This window comes from Branchiostoma floridae, chromosome 11 (genome assembly GCF_000003815.2).
Source record: "Branchiostoma floridae strain S238N-H82 chromosome 11, Bfl_VNyyK, whole genome shotgun sequence".
NCBI classification, from domain to species: Eukaryota; Metazoa; Chordata; class Leptocardii; order Amphioxiformes; family Branchiostomatidae; genus Branchiostoma; species Branchiostoma floridae.
Genome location: NC_049989.1, coordinates 1,699,672 through 1,721,747, shown reverse-complemented (window position 1 = coordinate 1,721,747; position 22,076 = coordinate 1,699,672). Strand labels below are relative to the sequence as shown.

General features: G+C 37.7%; 2 protein-coding genes and 1 long non-coding RNA gene across 3 annotated transcripts; all 3 read left to right on the top strand.

Moving 5' to 3' along the window:
• Positions 1–4,252: 4,252 nt before the first annotated feature.
• On the top strand, positions 4,253–5,301 carry LOC118426114. Its single transcript, XM_035835371.1, has 2 exons — positions 4,253–4,672; positions 5,296–5,301. The coding sequence occupies exons 1-2, from the start codon at positions 4,253–4,255 to the stop codon at positions 5,299–5,301; spliced, it is 426 nt and encodes a 141-aa protein (XP_035691264.1).
• A 9,777-nt stretch (positions 5,302–15,078) lies between these two features.
• LOC118426715 lies at positions 15,079–16,507 on the top strand. Its single transcript, XR_004832446.1, has 3 exons — positions 15,079–15,233; positions 15,720–15,906; positions 16,333–16,507. It is a non-coding gene; the product is annotated as an uncharacterized LOC118426715 (long non-coding RNA).
• Positions 16,508–17,030: 523 nt separating this feature from the next.
• LOC118426375 (alpha-N-acetylgalactosaminide alpha-2,6-sialyltransferase 2-like) lies at positions 17,031–20,398 on the top strand. The gene is made up of 4 exons (XM_035835715.1): positions 17,031–17,181; positions 17,499–17,616; positions 19,152–19,294; positions 19,991–20,398. The coding sequence occupies exons 1-4, from the start codon at positions 17,144–17,146 to the stop codon at positions 20,238–20,240; spliced, it is 549 nt and encodes a 182-aa protein (XP_035691608.1). The 5' UTR covers positions 17,031–17,143; the 3' UTR covers positions 20,241–20,398.
• Positions 20,399–22,076: the final 1,678 nt, after the last annotated feature.

The window sequence follows — 22,076 nt, the reverse complement described above, 5'->3', positions numbered from 1 at the left end:
ATCAGTTTTTTAGGGCCATATCTACGATAATCGTAGCAGTCACTTACTTCTCTTCAGCAGTTTGACTTTAAAATATTTCGGGTCAAAGCTTCAAAGACAACTAAAACCTCATAAACAACAAACTTTACTTAGCTCAACAGTATACAAAAATATTGTACGGGTTGCCATCCTTAGTTGAAGCGCTTATTTATAGCGCTAGTATCTTCGCTGCGCCGTTAGCCGCCGTGCGACTTTTGTTGACGGTCTGATATCCCTACGTCGCCGCCTCGCTGATATTCCCACGGACATGTTTCAAAAAAAATACCCAGCAAAAAACGCTGTTCTGCGTCAAATTCTATTCTATAAAACTCAGTGTTACAGTCTAAATATTTTGTAGAAGCACCGCTGTAGGAAAGAAGGTCCAAGCAATGTAAAACATCACGTAGCATGAAGTTCGCTGTCAACTGGCACACAGCACATGACTGTTTGAAACTCTAAGTCTAATCAACAGCCGTGTTTGATTGATAGCCGGCGGTCCTATGATGAAGTCGGCGAAAGGTGCGTTAGTTAGAAAATCTGCGTTTAGTTTTGATACGTAATTATAAGTTAGACAGTGGCGAGAATGATTATTTTCTCATCAATATTTCTCTTCAGAATTATTTGAACTTAATTGTACATCTAAACAATTGGCTTACCTGTGCAATGTTTATATGATTAATGATCAGTGTACTGAAATCATGTGTAACGTATGGCTCCTATTCAATAGATCAGCATTTTCTCTATAGTGACCACCTGTCTATAGTGGCCACATTTCTTAGTGCTGTTGTTGTTTGGCATAAACTTTGAACATTTAAATTGTAAGTAACTTTAAACTGCCAGAGTTTCAGCCCAATAAAACACTCTCAGCGCCAGGGTATGAACAGATTGACCAGACAGACGAAAATAAATCCTCGAACAAGGTTCAATCGTATCTTCCGGGTCTGGCAGGAAGTTGTTAAACTAAAATAAGAATAGGCTCGATGGTTGATTGCATACAAAGTAAAACAGTTTAACAGTTTTACAGCTTGAAGAAAACAAACGCTCCTACAGTACCTGCACCTGCTTGATAATTATTAAATCGTATGCCCTACTTGAATAAAAAAAGTTCATTGCAATAATAAATGTACCCACATCACAAGGAGCTTATACTTTTTTAAACTTACACCTAGTTATCGTACTGAAAATTGTTAATGACATTACATGAAGTCATTCAACAATTTTCAGTCATGATGAAAATTTTCTGAATGGAAGGTGTGATTATTGTCATTTTCTGAAAAATAGAAGCAAGCTCTGTTTTTACCTGGAGTCAATTCACAATACCAGTCCACTTTGGGGGATAATGTACTGTTAAGAGGATGTTCCATTTTTGCGCAGGGGTGATTTGGAACAGTCCAATGTTGCGTGGGAAGGGGTATGGCTGAAATATGCTGTATTTGCTCTTAAGCAAATGTCGGCCTTTCTAGTTTAAAAAATGACTATAATATTTAGACTTTTGGCAACTGCATATGTGAAATCTGATCTTGTTGTGATTTGTGAACAATATGACCAATTAACTTGTTGAAATAGCACCCTCACAGAAGGAAAGCAGACTGCCTGGCCAGAACAATGGGTAGTTCACAGCTTGTTTACACCTTTACCTGGCTCTGGCTTACCTGCCAGACGCAGCTTGGGTTGCTTTTGAAAACAATGCACAAACATCTTTTTAAGCATATGTGTTGTAAATGATTCTCGTTTATCTTATTAGAAGTTTTCAATTACAGTCGTACATGTATAAGCAATGTGGTGTAAATAATTCTCTTTTTATCTTATTAGAAGTTTTCAATTACAGTTGTACATGTATTAAACAAGTAGTTTCCAAGAAAATAAAGGTAGGGCCTATCATTAAATGTTACTCTACAAATGACAGCAATGCACTTGGTGATTATAAATCTAAGCGAAGTGTACACGTGTATCCCCAATTCTAAAAAAGGACACAAAGCCAGTCAGACTGATGTTTGTCTCCAAGTCCATCGAAGAAATCATTGAAAATCTATTTCAGTCTTGGATCCTTTTTGTATCAAAACGACTATCTGGCGCAAGTGAGCAACTCGCATGTTTTGCATAACGGAAAGCTCGGTTTACTCCAGGAGACCAGGAATCAAATTTTAAACCGCCTTGCTGAAGTAGTTTGAAGTTCATCATCATCATTTGAAGTTACTACAACCAACCTGACAGTGTGTGAATTGTGGATCTAACGTCACCAAGCTCACAAACTAAAAGCACTAGAAGAAGCTTGTAGAAACAGTAAACATTTTGAAAATGGACAAGTTGTTACATTTCTGAAGGAAACATACAAACATGTTTTTACTAGCCTCCTGACCTGAATTATTTCTGTGTCTTCCGTCACTGATTATGAATTACTATCATGTAGGCTGAAACAAATCATAAATTTTAAAAAAAATCGCTATTCTGTAATGCTGTAACAGACAAGGAGGTTATAAAGACACACATTGGACGTTTTCTAGAAATTCTTGTTTTCTTTTCTAAGCATAAGTTAACGTTATGTCTCATACAAACAATGTTTTCATCGTGCAAACAGGGCATTGCACATTTGACAATCGTTTTTTTTTGTGTGTGACAATTTTTTTTTTAATTTGGCCTTCTTATTTCAATTTCTTTCGATACACATACTAGCCTGGATTCCCAGACAGCCCTATATGATGACCATTCACACTTCACGGAATGCCAGGTACCTTCTCACCTGGCCCAGGAGACCTCCACCTAAATAGTTTTCACAGTAGGCAGAGAGATTGCAATTAATGAACAATAGGGAAAATCTGTGGAAATCGGGGTCAAAGTTGGTTGCTATGTGTTGCTACGGGAGCCAACACCCACATTGCTGTGAGTCCCAGAACATTACTTAACCTCTGAGAGATGACATTTAAAGTTTAAAATGTTCTATACTACTGCCTGAAGTTTTCAGCAATTCTTAGGATACATAGGCGCAAATATGTACAAAACATATACACACACATATGCACACACGCATTTATGTATACACATACAAAAAGCACCCCACTAAAATAATTTTCCACGGCGGTCGGATGCTAGGGTATTCTTTCCCGTTGCTATGCGAGTTCGACAAAGTATCGGGTTACTACTAGAGGCCTACTATTTGCTAACCGTAAAATATTTCAAAGTAAACAAAATGTTATGACAATGAAAATGTATTCAAAATAAGATTAAATTCGCAATTTTTAATAGCTTGAATTTTCCCGTTTGAATTGAGATAGTTGTTTTGTTTCGATTATGCTTCCAAAAACGATTATTTTCTGTTTCAAGGAAGGCCTTCAATTTGACCGTACTCTTGATAAGATGGGCCGCAAGTGCAATGGCAAATTCTCGATTTTTATATTTTCGTCATCTGAGAGGCAAATAAAACTTTTTTGACCACCGTGTTCCACCTGCAACAAACTACAAACGTTGAATGTATCTCAGTCCTGTAGTAGAAAACACTGTAAATTCAGATGTTTTTCATTAATTATGCAAATCATTTCCAAATATGCATGACTTACATCTCAATATGTAAATCTCTACTAAAGATACCTGAGGTTTTTTTCACAAAATTCGCCTGCATTTCCAGTGCAAGGTGCTAGGGGGCCCAAACAAACATCACTTCTTCTTTTTTACATCACAAGCTATCTGCCATTAAAAAAATAAAGATCATAGCATTATAAAGTCAAAAGATGAAGTCACAAACTAGGGGGCCAAAATCGACCCTGTCTTGGCAACAGCTACCCATATATCAAATATTCTTTATACAGAAAAAAATCAGCATCGCAGTCAGTAAAAAAAAAAAAACTTAATATCACTGATTTTACAAATTGTTACATGCTGAGTAAAGAATATATGTATATACATTAATAAACAATTACAATACATGACGCAGAAACACCTAAAAATGTTGTACGTAATGCCTTGATTACAATATATCCAAAAGTAAGTAGTATCCAGAGGTTCTATAGTTATGGTGACCACAAATGTCCGGAAACACAAACGGAGAGACAGACAGGCAAACACACACGCACACACACACACACACACACACACACACATAAGCACGCCCGCCAGACACACACATAAACAGACAAACCAAAAGCTATACCTCCGTTTTTAATGGACTTAAATATGCTCTTCCATTGTCAATATTTGCAAATCATAATACAAATAGTACAAGGCTTCAAAGAGCACAGTCATGACAGCTGGCGAGTTCAGTGAGTGTTTCCCTACCTCAGTGGGAGTGCGCCAGGGCTGTCTCTTGTCGCCTACACTGTGTAACATATTCCTAGAAAACATAATGAGAGAGGCTCTCACACCAAAGGAGTCTCCTGTCAAGCTTGCAGGACGCATCATAACTCACCTTCAGTTTGCAGATGACGTAGACTTGATAGATGGCTCAGCAGCAGACCAGCAAGAACAGTTCAGTAGCTTAGACTCCACGAGCAGGAGGTATGGCATGGAGGTGAGCCTCGACAAGACAATGTGCCTAGTATCGGGTCCACCAGGCTTTAGAACACAAGTCACAGTAAGAGGTACAGAGTTGGAGCAGGTCGGGGAGTTCACCTACCTCGGCTCCTTACAGACAGAGGACGGCAGTTCAGCCCGAGAAGTGAAGGTCAGAATTGCAAAGTCTACTCTTGCATTGTCAAAGCTCAAACACATCTGGTCTAGCAAAAATATTACCATGCCGACCAAAATTCGTCTTCTACGCTCTCTTGTCTTGTCAATATTTTTATATGGTGCTGAGACATGGACACTGAACGCAGATATAAAAAAGAGAATAAATGCTCTAGAGATGAACTGCTACAGGCGGTTACTAGGAGTCCACTGGACATCCCATACTTCAAATAAAGATATCCAGGAACGCATCACCACTCTGGCAGGACCACTACCCAGCTTTTTATCTTTGGTCAAAAGAAAGAAGCTTCAGTGGTTTGGACATGCGTGTAGGCGAAAAGGAAGCTTGACAAATACAATCTTACAAGGCAAAGTGGAAGGAGCGCGGCCGAGGGGTCGCCCCCGCCGAACATGGATAAACGACCTAAAAGAATGGACTGGAAGGACGTCAGCCCAGCTGACGAGGCTGGCAGATGATCGCCAGAGCTGGAAGTCACTAGTGAACAGCATTACTGCCCCTACGGCCACATGAGCTACGGGACGAGTGAGTGAGTGAGTGAATACAAATTAAACAACTCATAAAGTGATAAAGGTTGAATAGATATGAAAATTTTTTTCCAGGTTTAGTAGGTCGCTAGAAACCGAAAAATCAATAGCTACTCCCTGTGTAAGGGAGGGGGGGGCAGTCGAGTGTCTCGATTTATAATAATTCTAGTAATAGCTTATGAATTACTCAATGTAATTTTTCTGCCTTGGCAAGTAATAACTGGCTGGGCTCTAAAATGATATTTGATAAAATATCCCATTATTGTAGAGGCGTAACACTCAGAGCCATATTCCTGTAATATGTCTGCTGTCTTGAATTCTTCGAAGAAACAGCTATCTTGCTATAAGGTTCTTTTTAATTATTGTAATATTTTGGCAGTTTTTGTGTCGACTTGGTTAATATATATTTCTTTTGCATACTACTCAACGATCGACTTGCATTCAAAGTTTTAAAGCCTATATAACTTACAAGTATACTAGTAAATAAAATAAGTGTAATCGACTTTGAAGAAAATGGTTCGTCCCTACTATAGTTTAATACCCATCACGTACCATCACCGACTCAGAAGCGATGATTATCGCCCATTGTTGCTGTCGTTGCCAGATTCTAAACCCTACAACACAACTCTGCATCAGTATTTGTAATGCCTAACTATAATCGCTTTTCTTCTACCTAAATTACCAGTACCTGTGATGTTGCAGTTGACACTTGAAAGGTACGTGACATCAAAATTTGAGTGTGCTTTCTCATCGTTAGTACAGGTGCATTTTACATATTATGATATAACATTGATAAAACGTTCAAAATCTTTGCCATTTCTATGTTAAGCAACGTGAATTTAGTCATATAGACGGCAACCACTGAATAATGAAAGGTTGCAAAAAAATACCAAACACACAGTGTTGGGAAGCTAACAATAGATTATTTTGCCATATTTTTTTCACATCATCATCGGCCTTGAAATCGTTTTATTTTTAAGTCTATAACATAATTTTTTTCTATAAAACGTGCAACATGTCTGTGGAACCTTGATGCATTTTAAAGTATTTTCGGGTGTGTGTTGTGAAAAGTGTAGTTCGCTACCTCGTTTGGGAAAATGTGGACTGAACAAAATGACATTTACTCAGATGGGGACTGCGATGTCAAAAGTTTCAATACTCACAATAGTATTATAAAGTTTAAAACGATGCAAAACACGGCGTACCATAAGAGAATATGAAGTTTCAAATAAAAGCAAAAAGGCTTAAACATGTACATGGAAAATTGAAAAAAAAAATAATAACCATAAACGCTGAGGAGTTTAAGTTGAATTTTACATCCTTGCTTGACATGACTCTCATGAAATATCATTTGTTAGCCTTGAACTATGCCATGTATTTGTTTTCTCTGCTACAGAAACTAATCATTGTCTGCCATATAAGATGATATAATATCTACAAGTATAGGGACGTGTATCATATAAAAAATTTTATATATTTGTCTGTCGTCTGCAATATCTTCACTCAAGGTGGTGTTGGAATTATGTAATTTTCCGTCGTTTAATATTTGTCTCACGTCTGCAGAATGTCAGCAAACAGATTATTTGGTTTTCATTTTGCTTCAGGGTTTTATGTTCTCACATTCTCATAATGATCTATACCAAGCTTTTGCTCGATACACATACACATTACAACGTATACAAGAAAACGTATCACCTTTAAATTACAACGAAAACGGACTATATTTTCCTAGAAAACCTATGACTCATAGCTATAAATATCTTCAGTTATTCTCTTTCCCGCAAAAGTAGCTTTGATTTTGATTGCAGCTGGGAGTAATTTTATAAGTTACGTCGACTTTGACTTCCTGACTAGTACACTGCGGTTGATGTCTGTGAGTAGATGTCTAGCTTCTTACCTTTTTTGCCCATTACTTCTCTATTCAATATCTATGATTGTGATTTAAAACCTTTCCAGAATGGGGGAGGTGGTTCTTTGACGTTGTAACGGCTTGTGCTAGAACAACCAAACTTGGTGACTTTTACGTCTACTCACTTTTCTATTTCTTAGAGACGTAAGTTTCTTCTCGGAGTCCACACCGGGCATCTGAAAACTCTGTACTGATAGGAAGACGCCATTCTGTGACTTTACAAACTATTTAACCAAAGTTCTACAACAATCTAGAGACACATTATCTTACTTAAGCACAGATACGATGGAGTCTGAAAACGTCCTTAAGTTGCATCCAGTTGAAAATTCGAACCTTCACCCTGCGAGTGTCATTAGATCAACCTACGGGGACAGCAATCCATGCAGCAATTTAGATTCCGACATCTGTCTAAAACAAACAATTTTCGCTCACACTAATAGCGAGAAAATGCCTTCTGTTGCCGGAAATAACACAGATATCACATCGCACACTGAGACGAATGTGGCGCAAGATGACAATGAGTTACTCAAGACAGAGCTCGAGCAAAAAGAAGCAAACGCTGAATTCATTACCGATTATGCCAAGGAAGGAAGTGACGAATCAAAACCTAACGCCAGCCATTTAACGTCTGTGGAAGAAGGAAGAACCGCGGATGATTTTAGCAGTTCTCTGCATACATTGTACTCCAATCCCCCGACTGGACCGAATGCTGAAAACCCTAATGCAATGTATCAGATGAACGCGCTGGACCAACCCAGTCCAATGTACGGTCAGAGCTATCAAAACGACTCCAATCCCCCGACCGGACCGAATGCTGAAAACCCTAATGCAATGTATCAGCTAAACGCGCTGGACCAACCCAATCCAATGTACAGGCAGGGCTATCAAAACTACTCCAATCCCCCGACCGGACCGAATGCTGAAAACCCTAATGCAATGTATCAGCTAAACGCGCTGGACCAACCCAATCCAATGTACAGGCAAGGCTATCAAAACGACTCCAATCCCCCGACCGGACCGAATGCTGAAAACCCTAATGCAATGTATCAGATGAACGCGCTGGACCAACCCAATCCAATGTACGGTCAGAGCTATGAAAACACGACACTGTCGCATGAGTACGAAAGTCAGCCTGGACCGTCCTCCAGGCCTGCTAACAACGAACAACACAGCACGCCACAACCCGATAGCGACCAGGAAGGTGATGATGGCAACATATTGAAAGAACTTAGTGACTGTACTCCCTCCGTTGATGTTGATACCCAAGCATGTGCTGTTTCATACCAGTGTCTTGATGACATGGCCTCCTTCGGGACAGGTATGGAGAAGGGACACAGAAATGATAAGGCAAAAACGGATCCAAACAGAGACAGAGATACGTCTACAAACGTAGGAGGATCGTCCCGGATGAACCGAGACTACCTAGATCCTGTGGATGATAACTGTGATGATCATAGAATCCCGCATGCCCCAAATTTGAATCACGTCGACGTGCGAAACATGCTGAACCCTAATCCGATGTACATGCCGAACGGTCCACACCAGGGGCTCTGTGGTATGTTACCTAAATATCTAAAAGTATTCTGTTAAAGGGGGGGGGGGGTTGGAACTTAACAAACAAAAAATATTGCTTAATGTGTCATCTCTCCATTTTCTTCTCCTGTCCAATCTTTAAGACGATTCTTTTGATATCTTAACCAGAATAAATATCTTGCCTTCCCGTATACTTGTGGCACAATATTTTGCATAAACCACTTCATACAGCTTTATTTTGGGATATTTGTGGGGTACGAATATCCTGTACTCGAACGCAATGTTGCAGTTTTGGCTGTTTATGTTTTGTTTTAGCTATCATTACACCTATTTTGTATTGATCTTATCTTCGTTCCTATCTAAATATTGCATTAAATTGTTTTTCCCTATTAACGCATACTATATTTCCATATACTTTCAGAAGGTGCGTCGAGCCGAACGTGCTATGTTGTAGCAGCTACCACCTTGGCATTCTTGATTTGTGTTGGAATCTGTGCCGTACTCCTGATATTCTTCAACAGAAACATGGATGGTAATCATGAGGTAGGTCAGTGTCCGTTTGGTTCTATTATTTGAATGAATGAAGACCTTTATTGTACATACGTACCCGCTGGGTTCAGTACAGGTCGCAACAAAAAACTTCTTCGCGTTTCTTTATGATTTTAAAATGGTAGGGACAGATATGTTTATAAGCAAATATTTGACAGAATCTATAAGGAATATAGATTTATCTATATTACTTAATTGTATGAAGTGGAGGAACATGGGTTCTATCAGTCTACAGAGCTCAGTCTCTCTTTTTTTGTACAAACTACATTCTACTGCAAAATGTTGTTCGTCTTATTACTTATCTAGATTACAGTATCTACATATCTGTTGTTCAAGATGAGTGCGGTTGTCTTCCGGTTTCAACGAATAATTCATTATTGATCGTCTATCGCTAGCAGTATCAACTAGTCTGCTGTACTTACTCGATATTCTGTTGCAGGTGACGCCTGCTGATGCATTGGTTGAAGGCAGTACCTTCACATTCAGATCGACGTCAAATTTCTCGGAAGATTTTACAACACTACAAACCTCCAATAACCCGAAAGATGCTGCACTGCAACCAACACCCAGCAGCCCACAACGTGCCACACAAACATCCACCTCAATAAGCCCACAGGATACGACACTACCATTGACTTCAAACAGACCGCACCGTTCCACTTTGTCATTAATTTCCAAAAGCCCTGCTCGTGCCACATTACCATCAACCACCGACAGCAAAAAACACAAAAAACAACCATCTATTGTGGAAAGAATCTTTAGAGGTTTTGGTGAGTTGAAGGATTTGTTTGGATGACAGATTGCTGCTATGGTTTTCTCTTTTGTCCCCCAAACTGATGCCCTAGTCTTTTTTATGACCTCTTACTGCCACACAGGAGTGTAAAGTACTGTTGAAGCTGTCAGAATTTGTTTCTACTCACCGTTACCCAAAAAGACTGTTTTTTTGTATAATTTTCTTGTATTTGTATAAGCACCTTGAGTGCCAAAGGAGAGCAATTGCATCGCTCTAAATTTGGCTTTAGAGCACATAAAACTGTAGTGCTGCTTTCCGTAATTTCCCTTAGAGTCATAAGTTCCCTTCAATTCCTGTCGGTTCTTGACACTCTACTTATACTGGATGGATAGGGCACCCTATTTCTGTATCTATCCCTATCCCATTAAGAAAACTATTAATGTAACAATATGACATAAGACTCTATCAATCTATTGCTGGTGCCTCCTTCCACAGAGCCATTAAGTTAAGAACATTACAGCATTATGATCATGGACGGTTAAGGGTTTTCCAAACTAAGTTTGCTATTTTGAAGGAAATCTTTTTCTCCACCCTCTCTCCCCCTTTGAGACTATTGCGCAGCCCCCTTTTTTTCAGCACGCCTAACCACATTCAAACCGGGCTTTTTGCTGGCCCATAAAACTTCTGAAAGACTTATCACATGACTACCAAATTTTAGTCTGAAAAATATGAAGATTCTAAGAAATATGGCGTAAAATAAAGCCACCTAAGAATGTGATTGTGTTGGCTGACGATATAAAAAAGGGGTTTTGCCATACAGCTTCCAGTATGGAAAAATACAACACCAAGCTTAAATCACGTAGTGTAGACGGTGGGATTGTGATGTTTTCTGTGGTCAATATCACCATAATATGACCCAATAGAAATACAGGATACTATATAGTCTTTTACTTAAATTTACAGCCTAATTTAGTAATTCTCAATGGATTGTTTTATCAAATGTTAACAACTGAAAGTTAAATTTTCAAACCGTGTAATGACATCTGAGTGATTGTACAGTAATCTAAATATCGTGTACATTTTTTTCAAGTCTATTAGTAGTCAGATTTGTAATGCAAGAATTCCTTATGTAATAGAAATATTGATATATTGCAAAATTGCCATACTGTGTTAGGAATATTTACTGAAAGTGGTTAATGACTAGGGATTATATACACTGCTGCTGTACATTAATTGGTTATGTTAGTAGTTTGTATATATATTTTGTATGGTACTAAATATTAAGTGTTAAATATTTATTGGTTAAAGGTATTTCCTACGAAGCTTAAGATGAAGCTTTAAATCTGAGGGAACTGTGCATGTCACTTGACACATAAACAACACTCACTTTGACTTTGATGTCATACAGAATTAGTCAAATAACGTTATTATTACTCAAACAGTTGTCACTATTTCACCAAGCTTTTACCATCTAAGTGATCACCAAAAGACTATAATTCTACTAAGAACGCAAAATCCCACCATCATACAGAACGTGGGACAGTTCATTAACCACTGCCTTCAAAGAAGAAGTCAAAGCCGACAATAGTATTCATAGTCATCATGTAGTTGATTAGACACTAGTTTTATGTACCACTCTGTATTTACTTCTCTTAGTTCTTGAGATTGTATGTGCAATTAGCCCTCGGGCAAAAAAGTACTTCTAATTATTTCTCAATAAAGAACTGTGCTTGTTTCTTAAAGAATCAAATAAATGATTCGAATTTCTATTCATGTGCAAGTATTAACGTTCGCATTTATATTCAAGGCATTCTAGTAGCTATCGTTCCCTTTGTTCTACTTTTATCTTTACGTTAAGTGCAGGAAAGGATTCAACTATGACATTCTCGCACTTTTGCTCAATAAAACATCAATAGTCTGTAATATCTTCTTCTTTTCGAGAATATTGCTTTATTGTTTGATTTATTTCTATTCATTTAGATTCTTTAAATAGAGTGAAAGATATGGCAAATCATGTGTTTCGTACGGCGTGTTAGAACACGCATTTTCAAGACCATACCGAAAAAAAGTGTTTGCCGATTTAAGAGTGGAGTTTCGTCTTTTTCAGAAGTAAATGATCACTGCTCATCATCATATGAATTTCAAAATATCAATGACTACAGCTTTTAATTTAGGACACATTTCCGAACCGGGGCCCGAACGTGAAGCTTGGGGACGAAAAATAATGATATAAAAGACATCAAAATACTAAGCTGTAATCAAAAGGTTCATGAGCATAATTTGTGTATAGTTAAAGGTATACGTTTTAATTTAAACCGGGCCTACGTTAAGACGTTCACATACACATATGTACACACACAGAGAGAGATGCGCACACACATTTTTATGCATACATACACACACACAAACACACACAAAAACACACACACACACACAACACACACACACACACATACAAAAACACACAAACACACACATACATACACAAACAGACACACAAAAGCCCTCCCACTGAAAATACATCGTCGTCGATAGTAATGATATATTTTATTTGGCAGACTGCGTCACGGATGTAGGGCATGCATACATACATGCAGTGATGTTATGAACCAAAACAGAGGTCGGTGTTAATGTTCGTCACATTTTTGCCACGTATATCAAACGACGTACATCCAACCTGTATCGACGCCACGAATTACTGATAACTTACTGTTACGTTTTAGAAGAGTGATTTTCCGTTACAGTCGTTGTATCCATGTGCTTTTATCGGTACAGTAGGTGAGTAGTTTCGATTACCTGCTAAACGGGGACGGTGTGTTCGTTTGAAGAATTTTTATCGCTTGACAAATTTTGGTGGGAATTGATTTGTGTAGTACGCACATCCAGCTATCAACCTGACATGAAGCGAATCTACGAGCTTAGATATCGTAAGCTTTTTCACTACTGAATAGAACAGAAGACTGGGCACAGGCTAAAAAAAGACCTCGCAATTATTACATGTAGACCGATCAAAATGTTCATGTGGTAGATACCAAATATTTCATGTTTCCGGTATACAGGTATACCGTCCTGAAATATTATGGTCAGATAATGTTTTTTAGATCCCCCGAAATGATATATGCATATATCAATCACAGCTTTTTTAACATAACATTTTAATATTTTAGGTATGTATCATACCAGTACAAGCACAGGTTTATTGATAAGCTGATTACAATGTTTACTACGTATTTGCCATTAACTTTTCATTAACTGTTCACAGCTTGCTGTATTTAGGTACTCTTTTTTAAGTTTGTGACACAAATGTGAGATCGTCAATGCCTTTCCCCTTGCCGGTGTTTGACTGTGCCATGCCCGGCACTGCAAGTACGTACGAGAAGAGGAGAAAAAAAGCCTGATTTATCGTGTGAAAAACAACACTTCTTCTATACCCACCATTTTGAAAGTCGCGGTGGGTCACCAGGTTTGATGGCAGTGCGACGCGCTGCGGCGCTAAGCAGGAGTTACAGTTGGCATGTGTAAAAGGAAAACTGACTAAGGACAATCGAAGTAGGTCGTGCAAAGTGTCTTGTGTAAATTGGCCCTAAAGAGGCTTAATATGTCATGTTTATCTAGGGACGGTCGGGGAACCGTCAAACCAGAACTGCATTCCTAGGTCTATGTCCTGTTGCACGGGACAATAACATCCGGGACTATGGTATTGCTGTTTTTCTACCAATTCGTAAGTACGCATACACTCCTTTTCCAGACAACCTGTCGTTCTTAGCATAAAACATAACCCCTTAACATAAAACATAAGCCAAAATTTTACTCTGACTGTTGTCGTGCCTACCGTTCGCCATTTCTAATCACAAGGCCCTGCAAGCTCTCTGGAAAATTCCCTATATGTTGACGAAACAAACGTGTCAGTGAAAACCCTAATCAGACGACAGGCCACAGAAAGGTTGCTAAAAGCACAACAAATTGTTGAAGCCATCATTTGAACGCTTCATGGTCAACATATATGTTATTAATTTGAATCAAATGTTCTAATACGATATCAAGTCATGATAAAGATAAAATCTAGAAGTTAATGCAGTTAGTCAATTTTGAAATACCGCGTGGTGCTTTCACTATTTGAATTCAATAATTTTCAATAACGAACGCATCATTTGTATTATCTAAAGTACAGCAAAATTCTCTTAGGCCTTTATTTGCGTTAATACAGCAATTTATAACCGGGTGTTTGGGCTGGAAAAGAGGGTGATGGTCCACATCAGGTATAATACCATAGATATCAAAACAGGACGTTATGCTGCATTACAGTTACAGGCCGCTACGGGGCAAAAATATCTAACCATTTCTAGGTCTCATCACAACCCATATAAGAATCAATTCATGAATACACACACACACACCGTGACACCCTCATACACACAAGCACACACAATCATCACTTATACTCACACAGCCCCTCTCTCTCCCTTTCCCTTAACTTAAACACACACAATCATCTCTCATACTCGCACAAACCTCTCTCTCTCTCACACACACACACACACACACCGTGATACACACACATACACACAATCATCTCTCATACTCGCACAATCACACAAGCTCTCTCTCTTTCCCTTATACACACACACACACACACACACACACAAACATTATATAAACAATCATTACCTATTTCAACTGAAATTAGGTCTTTATCTGATATAGCCCAAACGTATTACAAATATCCTTAAAATCCCTACTGCTGATTTTGAATGGGTTGTATAGTGAAAAAAAAAGTTTAAACTTTGTTCCAACACAATAGAAAGAATCACCATAGATTTTTGGTCGAGGACTCCGACCTTTGTCAGGTGTATGACTCGCTGTTTTAATGTTTCGGAAGTCGTTGGATGACGTCGGTCGGAGTTTTCGACCAAAAATTTATGGTCTTGCTATTGTGTTGGAATAAAGTTTAAACTTTTTCAATATCGAATTTATCAACACAGATGAGCTTTCATTAGGCTAAATAGAATGCATTTGATATAATTTTTAATAGTATGACAACAAAGGTTGTTTGCAAATTAAACCTTGAAGTACATTGGATTGACCGTAATGTTCAAAGGCCAGAATCACAATGTTGTCTTTTTTGTCAGTCATAGAATCTGCCGATATGTTAAAGCGCTGTCTAATGGCGTGCTTGGCTGGGGGTGTCTTGTTCATCATCTATCTTCTGTTGAAGACCAGCTCCTTGGCAATCGGGAGTGTGCCTAAAGCTGTACTTACAAGAACTGAGGATTCCAACGTCATGTCTAAGTATGCATTTTGATAATATATATTCACCTCATTTGTTAATAAAGCGCTAGGACATTTTCGCCTATCATGGCACTATTCATAGTTTAGGTGGTTTCTTACACCAAATGGCGATTATACCGGCTATACAGATGCATTAATCTAATATACATTTATAAATGACATTTAAAGTGCACTTGTTTTTCTTCTAAATATATTCAAAAATGTTTATAGTGAAAAGTTTAAACTTTTCACTATCGAATTTACCGACACAGATGAGCTTTCATTCGGATATTTAAAAAATGTATATTCTATTTTGATCATACATTTTTAAAGCGAACACAAGGTTAATCATCTTTCATAATGTTTATCTAAAATTTTTCAACCAGATCCCTTCGCGCAAAGCTCTGATTGGCAGTTACCTAACGAGCTAAATTAGCCTGATGAAGTTAGCCTGCCATCGTCGTTCAGTTACATGCATTTTCTCCAATGTTTTATTTATCATACTAGAACAGGAAGTCTATTTGACGAGCCGGCAACTTCTACCACTGGAGTTGATATCAATCTATACAGCATACAAAATCCACGTTTAGGTCCACTCTTCAACATATCCCACGACAATATCAAAAACTTTAAAAAGGATCCATACTGGAACTCCTCTTTCACCTTTAGGCAAAACTCAAACTGGAAAAACTCTGTAAGTCACAAAACAGCTTTTGATTTTTGTTCAATATTTTATCATACATACAGCACTTAAATCATCATTTGTAATGATTCTAGTTAATATGCTAGTGTTATTAAATCTTTAACTTTAGATTAAATTGTAACTTCGCTTTTATTTCCGTGGTGATCATGAATCATTTACAGTTCTCAAAGGGATATTACTATTTGAAAAGATTGTCTTAATTTGACGGAAATCAGAATTTTTTTTTACTTTAAGCGTATTATTACATTAATTTTGTATTCTTCATGGCGTAATTGATAAGGGTCAAGGCTCTCTGACTTTGTCATTGCGGACAATGCTTACGTCATTACATGTTTTTTGCTACTTTTGAATCGCAAAAGTTTGATATATATCTGAAAATGACAGCCCGTAGCATTCCATGTTTAAATAATATTGCAGACATGCACTGAATCACTACAGAAGAAAGCCTTTACATCTAAAGAGTTCGGGCAGATCTTTCGACCTGATATCCAAATGTTGATGAACAGCGATTTGTTTGATGTTAATGAATACCGGCGGCTAAAACGATGGACAATACCCTATGGATACGAGTATAGGGGCCGGAGCATAATGTATGAGGGTAAGTAAAAAGGTTATTTTGCAACAAATTTTACATGCTAATTTCTTATTATGATATAATGATTGTCTTTATTAATGATTTGCTGTTTACCATTGTTGAAATAGTGGCACGTTCGAAAAGCACAAAGATGCAACATGGAGAACTGTGCAAATTTCACGTAGACAGACAATGTCTCCAAATATCATACTTGGAAGTATATTCTAAATAGCTATTTTTTCCATTAAATCTACATATGTATTCTATTTTGTATCTAACATATAAAACCCACCCAGCATATGCATCACTGCTTACGTTTGGGACTACAATTGTAAATAGCGACCCACCTATGCTGCAGTGCAATGCGATTATGTCACAACTGCCTTAAAGAAGCTGACAACAAAAAGGGAAACGTCGGTTTTATAAAACCCTTGCTCATGTACAAAAAAAAATCCCTGGTCAATAACTTACCAACCTCAAAACTATTCATGGATCTATGTAATGGTAATTTAATATCTCTCGTCAACAGAAGTTCGTGATACGCTAAAATTGTTTCCATCGAAGAACTCCATCTTTAAGATCAGCAGGGAGGGACAGACAGATTGTATCTCATGCGCCGTGGTTGGAAACGGCGGCATCTTAAATGGCTCCCGAATGGGCAAGGAGATCGACAAGCACGACTTTATATTCAGGTAAATTAAGACGTAAACAAAGCATTTATTTTGTATATTTCAACTTACTTACTATACATGTGCTTGCAAAACGTATATCATCTGATTACAATATGGAAATGAAAATAGCAGTGTTCTTGTATTAGTGAGTCACTTTGGCCGAAATCAAGGGAAAAAGAACCAATTTTAAACGTTTCCATATCTTATGCATAATACTATGATGGCTATAACATTTGTAGTCTTGTTAACTGCGCCGATTAAAACTTCAGTTTGTTTCCATTAATCGCCTTTTTTCCAGAATTTGATGATTATATCCTATAAATATTGTTTTGAGTCAGAGTAAACCAGGCATACACGAGAGGCTATGAGAACGACGTTGGCAGCAGAACAACTCACTATGTGTTCTTCGATCGTTCACTGACTTCAATGAAGCCAGATCACTATCCTGTTGAACAGGTAGGTCAGTGTGGTAACATGGTTTCTTTGCACATGAATATCTATTGCAAGCATAAATGTTGGACCAGGGAAACATGCTGTCTTTCTGGTTAACCGATCAACCCTGGCGGTCTGCTGAACTTAACTGATTTTTAAGATCTCTGACAAATGAAAAAAAACGTATTGAATTATATTACTGCTATCTATTTTACATGTAAACGCTGAAGAAACATGTCTAGCTTGTTTGAATTTCTACTTTTTTATTGTTAATACCTGTTTTAATAATGACATGAAAAGAAAAAAAAATACCAATGTCAGGATGCATATGGTCATTTTCAATATAAAGTAGAAAGAAATCTGACAAAAATTTCTACCGACCGGCTCTATTATTAACAAGAAATAATATTTTTTCCATAAATTGGAATATGGAGTTACCAGATAGCACATATGAGTCGAACTAAACCATCTAAAATCCTAGTTGAACCGCACATGACAGGCAATACTCTTGTACAAGAAAAGTATAAAAACCTTTTTTTTTACTGTGCAAAGAAGGCCCTATTCATTTTCATTTATGTCTAGCTTTCTAGCTTATGTCTAGCTATTTTCTTGCCAAACTTACCTTCTTTTCATATCTCTTTAATATCTAACACATCTTAGTTAAACATTTGTAATTAAGTATTCATAAATTATGCTAATGAGATGACGTAATTGCTCAAAATCCAAGATGGCCGACAATATCATGATTTAAAGTATAACAAGCTTATTTTCACTCAGATTTCATTACTACGTGGTATTTTCTTACAGAAAACATTCATGTGAACGTTTTTAATCCATTTCCATGGGGCTTTAGCATTATATGTTGAAAAAAATGTATCTTGAAAAATTTAAGGTTCATAATCCAAGATGGCGGATAGCTAAACTACAGATGACGTCATTCTATGACGTCATTTTGACGTCGTTGCGTCGGCTTTTGACAACAGAAGTCTTATAACACTTAACTATTAATCAGAAACCTTTATTGGTAATTTTTGAGTGAGATATTTAAGTATTATGGGAATTCCCCGTTTTAGCCAAGAATATCAATTAATGTCATAATTACGTCACATTACGTCATAATGATATAAAAATTTCAGGAATGATAAAACTCGATGAGCATAAACCCCCCTGCAAATTTGGTGATCGTACAAGTAAGCCGTTTTGAAAATACGAAGGGGGGGGGGGTCGAAAAAATATTATCATGGAAAATCCCAAACCAAAAAAGCCGGTAGAGACATTAAAATCAAAACAACAGTTTCATTTTCTTCTCAAGCATTAAATATATTAATATAAGTCTCCGTATAGGAAAGTGTATATAAGATGAGATACCGTTGCAGAAAAAAGTCACCAGATTTCCAAAATCTTATCACCATCACCTTACAACAGAGTTCTTATTTAAACCAATTCAAAATCTATTAAGTTTTGCTTGGAAATTTGCACACAAACATATAGACAAGAAAAAAATTCTGGACATAGGTTATATATTATTTGACATTCTTTATTAAATTTCCCCCCTTCAGAACATCACGTATATATTTGTGCCATGCCGGGAGGCAGACTATTCATATCTTAGGACAATAGGAAACGGCACCAACGTGTTCAAGGCGCCTCCAGAAAACGTGCGAGTCATCCACCCTGACTTCATGAGATACGTGCATTTTGTGTAAGTCACGTATAAATGTATTGTGTTACATACGATCGTCAATCTCAGTTAATATTTGAAGATAAGAAAAGCACGGCAATAGACTTGCTAGGGTGTTCTTTCACGTTGGTATGTGCGCTTGCAAAGCATCAAATTACAGAAAGCCAATTTCCAAAGAACAAGAAAGCTAGTAAAAAAGCATTGCCATGGCGATTGGTAGCCCCTTTGTTGGGCTCGATTGGCCTGTGAATATACTGCCCACAGCCTCGTACCTTCAAATTTTTGATAGCCGTAGAAAAAGTGGAGGTACGTGTGTATAACTTTACAAGAAGTCATTGTTTCAATGAAATATTATATCAAAAGGGGTAAATGTTGATTTGTAAAATCAAATAACATTAGCAACTTTACAAACTATACGAATAATGACATAATACAAAGGCCTGACTATAATTGTGCTTTTTTTCAGTTTTGCTGCAATTATTTTTTTTTTGCTTTTCTAATATTTTTAGGTATGTAATTGAGTAGTTAGATATAGTGTTGTATCTTACGAACCCGAGGTAGTATGTTGTTGCATCGCAAAACTGCTTCTATCCCAAAAGTGGTTCCGAGATGAAGCGCATCTGGGTTAGCCTGCATCTCAAAAGTGCTTCTATCCCAAAAGCACTTTTGCGATAGAGCACATTTTTTGAAAGAACACTGTCTTGCCTTCTTCACTAGGTGGATGAGGGTCCATGCATTCCGACCAACAACTGGAGGCATCATGACCATGGTAGCCCTCCATGCCTGTGACAAGCTTAGCCTGTACGGAATGGGCTACACTTACAAGTACAGCAACCACTACTTTGACACGACTTACCAGCCGTTCCTATCTGTGCTCATGACTCACGATCATAAGCGGGAGATCAAGTTGTGGGACACCCTGGACAAGGAAGATATCGTGTACTGGTATAGAAGAGATGTTTTCTAAATGATGTTATTGGGGGCAAATGATGTTATTGGGGGCACATTTCTGCGGCCCCCTTTCCACTAGGACGGCGATCGTGCTGCGCTCTCACTGCGACCTAAGTAGGATTTGTGGTTTCACACTGGGTTGATTATGCAAAACGTAAAAGTTTAATTGGGAGAAAGCAAAACACACACACACACAGTGTAACAAGATAATTCGTTTCTTTTTTATACATTTCGATGAACGATATGTTAAGTTTTAGGTCGCAGAGAGAGCGTAGCGAGAGCGCCGTCCTAGTTGAAATGTGATATATTAATGAGTTTTGCAGCAATAGTGTTTGTCATCCTTATTCCTCTCCATTCGCTGTTACCAAAAAATATTTATATCGATCCAATAATGGTACGTTCGACTTTATTTATATCATTAACTTAACTCATGTATCATAAGGTTGTAAATACCATTTTACTTGATTTTGTTATTTCAAACGACATGTAATTGTAATTATCCCTTAGGGCCTGGCCAAGTGTCTTTTTTTAAATCAACAATTCTATATAGATCTCAGCAGGAAAAATATCTTTATAGATCACTTTGAATCAGCCTACAATAAAAACCTATCCTGATATTCTTCATGACATAGCAATATTTTCGGAGAGGGTAGGAAGCAGAATGGAAGGTCATACGTTATAAAATATTATAAGCTCCTGGTCACTTACAATTAAAGTCTGATGAAGTAATCTATGTTTAACGCATTCAGACCAGGTCTTTTTGTCATTCTGTGCCTAGTAGTAGACCCCCCCCCCCACACACACATAGTAACTCCAAAAGTTCTTATCGTATCATCACTAGCTTTTTAGATGATGTGTCATGATGAAGCAATATGACGTCATCACAACGGCATTTACGTGATTTTAGTGTCCGGAACCTCAAAAATAAAAGTGGTCTTCATTGTCATCTTACAATTTCTTAACTTCTAAATTGTAATAAAGATTTTATGGAACCTGGCGTAAAAAATTAGTTTAACACTTGTTGACACGATTTGGTTTTCTCAAAAGAGTTAAAACCCGGCTTTCTTGGAATACCCTTTTTATGGTTCCAGCCAATGCAATTAAATGCTAACGTCAAAAATAACTCATTTCGCGTCATCAGCCGCTTTTTAGTTACAGGAGCTAGAAGAGGCGGGCCTCCTTCACCGTCAGAGATTGACCAAAAAAGGCAGGTCTAAATAGTGTTAAACGTTGGTTCGTCTAAGCCTAGGTGGTGAATGCTACGTAAGTATCCACATCCCTCTCGTCACACCAGTCCGTGTATGCCTTCACATAAGAGCAGGCCATCTGGTGCAGACTGCAAGTCACACAGGAAAGTTGTCCTCCCCTACGGCGCTTCAAGATTCCTGAAAAACATACAAAAATAATGTTTGACTTTAAATACTGTACTAGGATATTGTAGTATATGACTTCCGAACTGGCACAAATACAGAATAACTGTCGAGGGAAAGCTAATCCAGGATTTGAGCTAGTTTCACCATATCTTTCTTCGTCGTGAGAAGCAGCGAGGAAATTAGGCGTCTCAAGGGGTCTACCGAATGTGCGAAAAGGAACAAAAAGAAACGAAAAGAGAAATACAAAAGTGCGAAAAGAAACGAACGAAAGGGAAAAAGAGGAACGTAAAGGAATATGCCGAAAGTGCGAAAATGAAAAGGGGGAACGAAAAAGAATAAATGGAACGTAAAGGAACGAAGTACGAAGCAAACGGAAGTAATATCGACGGGAATATAAGGAAACGGTACTATTCGCGTGAAAAGCACATGAGACGTGTGCTGTTTTACACAGAATTTGGTAATATCAAATTTTTCAGATT

Coding starts and splice junctions, on each gene's coding strand:
- LOC118426114 (XM_035835371.1), top strand. CDS start 4,253: ATGACAGCTGGCGAGTTCAGTGAGTGTTTCCCTACCTCAGTGGGAGTG.
- LOC118426375 (XM_035835715.1), top strand. CDS start 17,144: ATGGGCAAGGAGATCGACAAGCACGACTTTATATTCAG. Junction 17,617..19,151: donor ATCACTATCCTGTTGAACAG/GTAGGTCAGTGT, acceptor TCCCCCCTTCAG/AACATCACGTATATATTTGT. Junction 19,295..19,990: donor ATGAGATACGTGCATTTTGT/GTAAGTCACGTA, acceptor CTTCTTCACTAG/GTGGATGAGGGTCCATGCAT.